Raw genomic sequence first — 11,604 nt, 5'->3', positions numbered from 1 at the left:
TCGGCACCAGATTAGGCTACTAAAGTGCAATTAACTAATATGTACTGAGCTGAACAAACGTACAAAGTTGTGTTTTCATATTAGGCTACTTTGAAAAATGGGCTAGGCCTAATGTTCTTAGGTTGTGCAATACTGAAGACAAATGTGATGGAACTTAAATTTAGAATTGTTTTCCAATCATCAACCAGGTCCTTGCTTATGTTTTAGGTATTATTGTTCATGGCTATGTTGGTTATAGTTAATATAATGTTTCACCTGTTACCAAGCCTGTGATGAAAACGCCACAGCAGTCCTTCATGTCCTTTGCCCTTTCCATCCCTTTCTTGGCTGAGTTTGTGAGTCCGCATGCGCATGCGCGATATGCTTTGAGTTTTGATCGAGCCAGATGAGTTGAGAGCGCCGAGCGACTCAAATTAGCGGGAACCTGTCACTTTAAGAATAAACTCTCCTGTTGCATGGGGAAGCTGGTGATTTTCCACTCAAACTCATATTAAACGCGCACCCGCTCTCAGAAACAAAGGTCAGAGAGAGAGGGAGAGAGAATTCGTGTAATTAATTTCCGATGCAATTGTTTTATTGAGCACTCACAGCACAACACAAGTTTAAGGGACAGCTCAAGCTATACAATTACCTGGCAGGTAATTAAGCATCATCTTTATCCATCAGAGAGATAAGTAATAGAAAATTAGATTATTGTTTGTATGTTCTTAATGTATAGGCTAATATTCACATTCTTTTCATGATATAAGCCATATTGTGATTGATATTTTCTGAATAGAGCAGCCAATGTATGTTCTGTAACAATTTCTCAAGGTTTTGGGCTGAAATATACATTTTGTTATTTGATGTTTTCAGATATAAAAGTAAGTGTCCTCTTGGGAATCTCTCTCCCTGTTTGATAATGTTTTATTTGAAGTGATGTTAATAGTTGCTGTGTGTATAAAACCTAATTATGCAGTGCGTGTGTCTGTGAGCGCACATGATGTGTAGGCTAAAAACACCGTAGCCTGGACATCAACCCTGTGACGTCTTATATTGCCTTTGGACGTCAAACAATTTAATTAAAGCCAATGTTTTTGGGTATATTTTATTTGTCATAAAATTATGACAAAATGCAACATTAAAGTATAGGTATATTTTGGTTGCCATTGTCTGTGAGTGCGCTTCCGCGTTTGAAATTCTATAAATGAATAGGCTATATTTCCTACGCTATATCATTGTTTTTTTTAAATAATGCAATGCATTCTAAGAGGCCAACTTTTGTGGTTTGGGGTGGATGTATTGCCTTTAAGACTTCGCTCTCCTTTACGATGTTACTGTCTCTCTCCCACGTGTGCCTTCTTAATCAAACCTAGCCTATATTGGATGGATTGGTTTTGTCAACGTGCAATAATGATGAGGACTGTTATTTGAAAGACGATGGTGTTCGTGAGCTAGGTGTGACGGTTTAAGACGGGTTTAATACCAAATAACAGGTTGTACATCTTAACCCACTTATTTTGTCTTCACTCTGCCCGACAGAGTCCCAACTCCCGACAGAGAAACAGGCATTGATTGAGATTGAGGCGTGTCCTTTTTCGTACCATATTTTTTAGGAACAACAATGTTGTAGTTTGTCATCTGCTGATGAGAATGGATCGACTCTCGCCCTCCATTGGCTTTTGTATGACTTTGAAGAGGTGACGTTTTATAAATCAGATAATTACATTTATAATTTGCTGTTCCTTTGGGATAAATAATTATTGATGTGTGGTTTGAGTCTTTTAGACACTGACACAATAGGCTGTAGTAGGCTAGTCTACAAACAAATGTGTCATAAAGATGAAGATGGCTTGTGTTTTTGTTTTGTATGTCAAGAGTGGATTTATGAAACATTGATCTATTTCTTAACCATTGTCTTGGGTCTTTCCTAACCAACCATGAATGAGTTGTTGATAGTAGCCAAACATACACTTGCAGTATTGCTGCAAAGATGATGCTTTCTCACAGAAGCCTGTTTACAAAGAATAATGTGAAAACAATAGATATACAATGAAAATAAAATGCACATAACTGCATAGGCAAAGTCTACGGTCTATTACCATTTTGATTCTTCATCTCATATCTGTGTATGATCAATCATTATCTCTACCCTTTTTATTTTTTAACTCAAATGGGCCCTTTTTGAATAGGAAATCAAAAGGAGTAACAGTATTGAGTTTTCTGTCATATGAATATGTAATACACTGCAGCTATACTGATGTGTGCACCTTATTACTGAGCCAGTATGCAATATTCCATGCCTATCAAAATAACAGTGCCGTGGGGTCAAGCATCATGCTACATTATCCCACATCGCTGTTATCTGAGTAATTGTTGGTCATTGACACAATGCTGTGCTGTTGACATAGCTCTCCCTCCTGACATGTCACATTTACATTTGTTATTGGATTACCCCTTTAATGTATTTCACTTGCTTAAACACAAATGTTGTGCAAGACAAAACCCCTTGAGGTGGATCCAGTTGTTTCCAATGGGGTCCAGAGAGCTGGTTTGGGATGCTTGGCTGTTATTTGATGAATGTTTCTCTTTTCTATAACATCATGCTACACAGTAACATCCTGTCATGTTGAAATAGAGGGTCTGCCCTCAAAGATTAACTTGATTTCAACTTTAACTGCTGAATGTAAAGAGTAAAAAAACAACCTCCCCCTAGACTGTTGTCTCCAGGCAAGCTGCATCAGTTAAATTTGATCTTAGAGACATCTCAGAATTCGGAGCCAAGACAAGCATTCCAATTCCATAAATCTGTTATATTATATAATAGCGATTGTGTGCCATCCGCTGTATACCCAAATAAGAGTGGTATGGGTTTGGTGAGGAGAAATTGTAGAAACAAAGCTACAAGTGAGCCAACATATTAATTGGTTTGGACAAAGTTTAATACTCCACTGAATGAAGTAATTGAGGAATGGTTTGGCTGTTATAAAACATGCAGACAAGGCTTTTTGTTTTAAAACCATGCCCAGCCACCTAAAAGAGGGGCACATGATTTGTCATAAACAGAAAATGTACCTTTGACTAAAGGTCTTATCAAATAGTTTGATATTTAACAGTCTTTGATTCTGTCTTTAATGCTTCAGTCTCAGAAGATAGTGTCAACAGTCTGAGACCACAACGCAGTGGAATAAAGTGAAAAAAACGAAATCTATTCTCAGATTTGCGATGACAATTAAAGCAACTGTATGAAATAGGAGCTCTGTCACACTCCTTTCCTACTCCTCTGTTGTCTGCCAATTTGTAACAGAACACAAGACCAATCTCAAGGAAACTCATTCACAGTATAACTTTGGTTTCTTTAACATGATGTAACAGAACGTTTCTTTGCACTATGCAAAACAATGTGAGTTGTTATATTTTTCCAGAAGTGGCAAGGATATTCGCAGTCTGCAAATATCATGTAAAGTGACTACTTCTGTGTGTGTAAAAGCCTGCCGAAAGCCAAGCCCTGTCCTCTGTCAAAAGGATTGCGCAAATCCTGGAGTCAAGTTTAACACAGTTTTTTAATTACAGTGCCAGCTATTGTACACGTGAGATCCTTTATGAGTATATTATGGTGTCTAAACAGAACAGGGAAGAATACAGGACCCATCACCTTATTAGGCATTGTTATAGAGTGCGCTGTACCTGGTTTACGTTTAAGAGATAACCCGGCACACGCCATTTCTGAATGGAGCAGAAGGCTCCCAAATACACCACAGAGACACTTCCCTGATTATATCCTGCCACCGATTAACAACACTATATTTATATTCACAAATAGTTCCCATAGAGATATTTGAAAGTCTTTGCTGTGATGTGAAATGACACAGTCATACGCAGTTATAATAGGAAATGTCCCACATTTCCAATGCTATGTGGAAGTGGGACATTAAGACAGAAATAAATGAAAACTTAGCATGGTCAGCCAAGCCAGTCATCAGTCCCTTCCTTCAGTCCTTGTCCACCCACCAGCCCTTACCCACATAATGTTTTAAGAGGGCTCCTTTCTCCTGCCCAGAAGCTGTCCCTTGAGGCTTGATTTCCCCTGCATGCTGCTGCTCATGGCCTACTACTCTGTTCACACCCTCCCTCCCTCCCTCCCTCCCTCCCTCGCCACCCTATCCTGTCATCTGTTTCAGTTACGTGAATAAGGAGTGCCTGTGACACATGCAGGGCAAAGCGTTCAGCCCCAGTCCCTCACTGTGTTGTGTGTGTGTGTGTGTGTGTGTGTGGGTGGGGAGGGGGGGGGGGTGGATGTAAGTTGGAAGTGGAAATTTACAGTCCCGAATCAGTATCTGGAGAGTTGGTTCACGACTGTGCCCAATCTCCACATAGGATTTAATTGTCTTTAGCTGAGGGCGGCCCTCGCTGTCAGCTCCACTTCTTGTGAGCAGTGTTGGCATAAAGACATTCAGTACAGAGGAATGGTGACAGCTGAGAGAGAAGCACACTACATATAGCCACAGCCATGAAGGAAATGTAAGTCCTTGGAATTACTCAACTGGAATGATAAAATAGCCTTATCTAAATATTTTTGTCAAGTGATTATTAAGGTCTGTTTTGGGATGCTTTTTGTTTAAACTGAATAAGCAATTTCATGTAAGTACTTAGAAACCCTTGAATTAGCATATTTTAAATGTCTTTGTTAATGCTTTAAGTGTGAAAAGGGGGAACTACTTCACCAAGACTATGGATTGCATTCAGTCCTTTATGTCCGTTTACCTTGTATCTTTTGCAATGCATGTTTGTACAGAATTTTTCTTTGTTTGACTGACTATCAGATGCTAAGTTGGAGATGTGTCTAATAAAATCAAATAAAATCTAATTTTATGTGTAGACCTTACCGTGAAATGCTTACTTACGAGCCCTTAACCAACAATGCAGTTCAAGAAATAGAGTTAAGAAAATATTTACTAAATAAATTAAAGTAAAAAATAAATGCAGTGTTTTCAGATAATGACAGTGTGATGTTTTAGAAGGGTTTGAGAATGTCTGGTCAAGAGTGTCTGGGTGGGTCACGTAGTCGATCCCATGGACTGTTTGCCTTAAGTCTATCTGACGGCAGACAGCCTCCCAGCACCCAGCAGGTGAAAGCACATAGAGCAAGAGAGAGAGAGAGAGAGATAGAGGGACAGAGAGTGGAAGAGAAATAGAGTGGGCGAGAGCTGATCCAGTTATGTAATGAGGTTTGAGAGTGGAAAGCGATTCAAGTTGACTTGTCATGCATAATAGAGACAGAGAGAACCTAGAAAATGACAGAGCAGAATGAGCAGAGCAATGGAGAGGAACATAATATGAGCTGGATTGAGTAATGAGGGGTTGTGTGGTTGTAGCTCAAGCAGCCATTTAAAGGGCAATTTCAATTTTTTAAAACTTCATATTCATAATCTCCAGCACCACCCCAACATCAACATATGTGAAAATTGCGCGTTTCTATGTTTTGTAGTGAAAAAGATAGAGGAAGATAAGTGTTTCCAGTGACATCATCAGTGTGCATTGTGTGATTTGAACCAATTATGAGTAGGCAAAACATAGAAATACTCCACTTTCACACATGTTGATGTTGGGGTGGTGCTGGAGATGATGCATATGAAGTTGAAGTGAAATTTCCCTTTAATCATTTAATGAAATAATGAGTAGTTATTTGAGACTGCAAGACAAGTTCACTTTTTTATCAGACTCTGAAAAACAGAAGCACAGAGAGGTCACTGGTCAATGTGTGCAGCTTTGCATTAGATTTTCACAATGTGGTATTTGTCTGTGAATAGCTACAATGTGTGTGGAGCTGCTTAAAAGCAGCTCTGTTCTATTTCTTAGTCTGCCTGTACAGTGGCTACATGAGGTAACTGTGTGGAGTGTTAGTCATACGACAAGGTGAATGAAGATACCGTATGTTTTAACTGAGAGTAGTTGGCTGCCTTTCAACTGAGAGTAGTTTGGATAGATTGTTCTGTAAACTGGCAATACATGTATGTATTTGAAAAGAAAAAGAAAAAATTATAACCACAAATGGTGTTAAGTGGCAAGTCCAGGCACTCCTGTGGGTTTGAAAGTTAAAAAGCCTTTAATGTATGGGCTGACATGATTAAAATACACCAACGCCTATAGGCTTACACCTTCATCAGGGTATCTGACAATAATATGTATTGTTGAGAGATCCAACTATAAATCAACTTTGAATTATACTGTCACTTTCAGAGGCTAAAAGAGAAACATTTACTTTTTGGAGAAAGATTTGTTCTCTAGCTACTGTTCTGTGAATCTTTTGGAAACCAAGCACCTAGTCGACTGACTCGTAAGCTTTTGTGAGGAAACCAATCCTCAATGACAGATTTATTTTGGAGCCAGTGAGAGTAGAGGGGAAGCCTTTGATGTTCTCAGTTTCTGCCAACTGCATTTGTCTGAGTCTGCCTCAAAAGGACAGGAAACCTTACCCTGTTACACTGGTATTAGCAGACTTACAATTAATCATAGCTGCTTTTTTCATTCTTCCTGTTTATACGGCGCCATTCATTATATTCCAGTAGTAAGCTTGAATCAATTTGTGTCTTAACATGTCCAAAGAATTTCTTGTCCAGCAATACCTCCTGCCCTGCCATGCTTTGGTTGTTTTACAGCCCTTTGGCACAGGCAGGGAAACGGGATACCTGAGACAGTAATTACAAATCCTGTCTTTCTTGGAAAGGCTGTTTACAGTATAAACATTCAGTGAACTTAAGCTGTGGGATCTTCCGGAACCCATCCAAGCCTTCGGCATGGACACGGATACAGTGCCTTCAGAAAGTATTCACACCCCTTGACTTTTTCCACATTTTGTTGTGTTACAGCCTGAATTTAAAATGTATGAAACTGATATTTTTTGTCAGACACAATCCCCAATAATATCAAAGTAGAATTATGTTTTTAGAAATGTTTACAAATGAATAAAAAATTAAGTCAATAAGTATTGAACCCCTTTGTTATGGCAAGCCTAAATAAGTTCAGGAGTTAAAATGTGCTTAACAAGTCGCATAATAAGTTGCATGGACTCACTCTGTGTGCAATAATAGTGTTTAACATTATTTGTTAATGACTACCTCATCTCTGTACCCCACACATACAATTATCTGTAAGGTCCCTCAGTCGAGCAAAGAATTTCAAACACAGATTCAACCACAAAGACCAAGGAGGTTTTCCAATGCCTCGCAAAGAAGGGCACCTATTGGTACAGTGGGGGAAAAAAGTATTTAGTCAGCCACCAATTGTGCAAGTTCTCCCACTTAAAAAGGTGAGAGAGGCCTGTAATTTTCATCATAGTTACACGTCAACTATGACAGACAAATTGAGATTTTTAATGAATTTATTTGCAAATTATGGTGGAAAATAAGTATTTGGTCACCTACAAACAAGCAAGATTTCTGGCTCTCACAGACCTGTAACTTCTTCTTTAAGAGGCTCCTCTGTCCTCCACTCGTTACCTGTATTAATGGCACCTGTTTGAACTTGTTATCAGTATAAAAGACACCTGTCCACAACCTCAAACAGTCACACTCCAAACTCCACTATGGCCAAGACCAAAGAGCTGTCAAAGGACACCAGAAACAAAATTGTAGACCTGCATCAGGCTGGGAAGACTGAATCTGCAATAGGTAAGCAGCTTGGTTTGAAGAAATCAACTGTGGGAGCAATTATTAGGAAATGGAAGACATACAAGACCACTGATAATCTCCCTCGATCTGGGGCTCCACGCAAGATCTCACCCCGTGGGGTCAAAATGATCACAAGAACGGTGAGCAAAAATCCCAGAACCACACGGGGGGACCTAGTGAATGACCTGCAGAGAGCTGGGACCAAAGTAACAAAGCCTACCATCAGTAACACACTACGCCGCCAGGGACTCCAATCCTGCAGTGCCAGACGTGTCCCCCTGCTTAAGCCAGTACATGTCCAGGCCCGTCTGAAGTTTGCTAGAGTGCATTTGGATGATCCAGAAGAGGATTGGGAGAATGTCAGATGAAACCAAAATATAACTTTTTGGTAAAAACTCAACTCGTCGTGTTTGGAGGACAAAGAATGCTGAGTTGCATCCAAAGAACACCATACCTACTGTGAAGCATGGGGGTGGAAACATCATGCTTTGGGGCTGTTTTTCTGCAAAGGGACCAGGACGACTGATCCGTGTAAAGGAAAGAATGAATGGGGCCATGTATCGTGAGATTTTGAGTGAAAACCTCCTTCCATCAGCAAGGGCATTGAAGATGAAACGTAGCTGGGTCTTTCAGCATGACAATGATCCCAAACACACCGCCCGGGCAACGAAGGAGTGGCTTCGTAAGAAGCATTTCAAGGTCCTGGAGTGGCCTAGCCAGTCTCCAGATCTCAACCCCATAGAAAATCTTTGGAGGGAGTTGAAAGTCTGTGTTGCCCAGCGACAGCCCCAAAACATCACTGCTCTAGAGGAGCAACAGTGTGTGAAAACCTTGTGAAGACTTACAGAAAACGTTTGACCTGTGTCATTGCCAACAAAGGGTATATAACAAAGTATTGAGAAACTTTTGTAATTGACCAAATACTTATTTTCCACCATAATTTGCAAATAAATTCATTAAAAATCCTACAATGTGATTTTCTGGATTTTCTTTTCTAATTTTGTCTGTCATAGTTGACGTGTACCTATGATGAAAATTACAGGCCTCTCTCATCTTTTTAAGTGGGAGAACTTGCACAATTGGTGGCTGACTAAATACTTTTTTCCCCCACTGTAGGTAGGTAAAAAAAAAAGCAGACATTGAATATCCCTTTTGAGCATGGTGCAGTTATTAATTACACTGTGTATGGTGTATCAATACACCCAGTTACTACAAAGATACAGGCGTCCTTCCTAACTCAGTTGCTGGAGAGGAAGGAAACCGCTCAGGGATTTCACCTTGAGGTAAATGGTGACTTGAAAACAGTTACAGAGTTTAATGGCTGTGATAGGAGAAAAGTGAGGATGGACTCCAATTGACAGAGTGAAAAGAAGGAAGCCTGTACAGAATATTCCAAAACATGTATCCTGTTTGCAACAAGGCACTAAAGTAATATTGCAAAAAATTTGGCAAATCAATTAACTTTTCCCTGAATACAAAGTGTTAAGTTTGGGGCAAGTACAATACAACACATTACTGAGTACCACTATCCATATTTTCAAGCATAGTGGTGGCTGCATCATATAATGGGTATGCTTGTAATTGTTAAGGACTGGGGAGTTTTTCTGGATAAAAAATAAACAGAATGGAGCTAAGCACAGGCAAAATCCTGATTCAGTCTGCTTTCCACCAGACACTGGGGGAGAAAATACACAGCCCAAAATAAGTACTTTTATTTGAGTATTTGAATGATTATTTGTAAAAACCAAATAGTCTGCCAAAATATATTTGACTGTATGTTCAATACTTATTTAAAATACTATTTTCAAATACCCGGGTTAAATGCATGGGAGTTTATTTGAGTCAGTGTATTTGAGTTTTTCATATACTTTCCAAGTGTATTTCCAAATACATTAAAATATGAAACTACTTTTCAAATAAAATATACAGTGGGGAGAACAAGTATTTGATACACTGCCGATTTTCCTACTTACAAAGCATGTAGAGGTCTGTAATTTTTATCATAGGTACACTTCAACTGTGAGAGACGGAATCTAAAACAACAATCCAGAAAATCACATTGTATGATTTTTAAGTAATTAATTTGCATTTTATTGCATGACATAAGTATTTGATACATCAGAAAAGCAGAACTTAATATTTGGTACAGAGACCTTTGTTTGCAATTACAGAGATCATACGTTTCCTGTAGGTCTTGACCAGGTTTGCACACACTGCAGCATGGATTTTGGCCCACTCCTCCATACAGACCTTCTCCAGATCCTTCAGGTTTCGTGGCTGTCGCTGGGCAATACAGAATTTCAGCTCCCTCCAAAGATTTTCTATTGGGTTCAGGGTTGGAGACTGGCTAGGCCACTCCAGGACCTTGAGATGCTTCTTACGGAGCCACTCCTTAGTTGCCCTGGCTGTGTGTTTCAGGTCGTTGTCATGCTGGAAGACCCAGCCACGACCCATCTTCAATGCTCTTACTGAGGGAAGGAGGTTGTTGGCCAAGATCTTGCAATACATGGCCCCATCCATCCTCCCCTCAATACGGTGCAGTTGTCCTGTCCCCTTTGCAGAAAAGCATCCCCAAAGAATGATGTTTACACCTCCATGCTTCACGGTTGGGATGGTGTTCTTGGGGTTGTACTCATCCTTCTTCTTCATCCAAACACGGCAGGTGGAGTTTAGACCAAAAAGCTATATTTTTGTCTCATCAGACCACATGACCTTCTCCCATTCCTCCTCTGGATCATCCAGATGGTCATTGGCAAACTTCAGACGGGCCTGGACATGCGCTGGCTTGAGCAGGGGGACCTTGAGTGCGCTGCAGGATTTTAATCCATGACGGCGTAGTGTGTTACTAATGGTTTTCTTTGAGACTGTGGTCCCAGCTCTCTTCAGGTCATTGACCAGGTCCTGCCGTGTAGTTCTGGGCTGATCCCTCACTTTCCTCATGATCATTGATGCCACACGAGGTGAGATCTTGCATGGAGCCCCAGACCGAGGGTGATTGACCGTCATCTTGAACTTCTTCTATTTTCTAATAATTGCGCCAACAGTTGTTGCCTTCTCACCAAGCTGCTTGCCTATTGTCCTGTAGCCCATCCCAGCCTTGTGCAGGTCTACAATTTTATCCCTGATGTCCTTACACATCTCTCTGGTCTTGGCCATTGTGGAGAGTATAGTCTGTTTGAGTGTGTGGACAGGTGTATTTTATACAGGTAACGAGTTCAAACAGGTGCAGTTAATACAGGTAATGAGTGGAGAACAGGAGGGCTTCTTAAAGAAAAACTAACAGGTCTGTGAGAGCCGGAATTCTTACTGGTTGGTAGGTGATCAAATACTTATGTCATGCAATAAAATGCAAATTAATTACTTAAAAATCATACAATGTGGTTTTCTGGATTTTTGTTTTAGATTCCGTCTCTAACAGTTGAAGTGTACCTATGATAAAAATTACAGACCTCTACATGCTTTGTAAGTAGGAAAACCTGCAAATGCAGCAGTGTATCAAATACTTGTTTCCCCACTGTATCTGAATACTTACTTCGAATGCATGTGAAAGTAATTGAGCTATTTGACATAGTATTTGAACTCAGGTCTGATTACCAGGACATGTCTCAATATGATATCCCTGGTTAATTAATGGATACAAAATTATACATAATCAAGATTGTCTATATTATGCAAATTATATGTGTACAGTGTAACTGTGCACAAGTGAAGATTGTTCAACCCAGAGAGATTTGCAATGCAAGATGGAATGTATATCCAATGTGAAGTAAATAAAAGAGAACTGTGGCGAGGAGGAAGCCATACAGTGACTCCTGTAGCAGTTCTCATTGCAGGCTCTATACTGACACATAGCTAGCTGTATCACTGTATCACGCCATGGCTGACTATACAGCACGTGAGATACCCTCATCTTGCTAATGCGCCATCCTATCTCTGCCTTATCCGGCTCACGTCT

General features: G+C 40.0%; 1 protein-coding gene across 2 annotated transcripts in view; it reads left to right on the top strand.

The window, feature by feature from the left end:
• Positions 1 to 465: 465 nt before the first annotated feature.
• The window catches only part of LOC311150407 (sodium- and chloride-dependent taurine transporter-like), a 35,579-nt gene continuing 24,440 nt past the window's right edge, over positions 466 to 11,604 (top strand). Inside the window, exon 1 of one of the 2 annotated variants that reach the window (XM_084187875.1) lies at positions 466 to 638. Coding sequence is in view for 1 of the 2 variants with exons in the window: in XM_084187874.1 (XP_084044000.1) it covers positions 4,490 to 4,500 (11 nt within the window). In the remaining variant the exon portion in view is untranslated. Of the gene's footprint in view, positions 639 to 4,287; positions 4,501 to 11,604 lie in introns of those variants that run through there. The other variant, XM_084187874.1, reaches the window with a different exon arrangement.

This window comes from Coregonus lavaretus, assembly GCF_964263955.1.
Source record: "Coregonus lavaretus genome assembly, chromosome: 22".
NCBI classification, from domain to species: Eukaryota; Metazoa; Chordata; class Actinopteri; order Salmoniformes; family Salmonidae; genus Coregonus; species Coregonus lavaretus.
The sequence above is the reverse complement of the archived record's forward strand: the minus strand, read 5'-3'. Positions and strand labels throughout refer to the sequence as shown.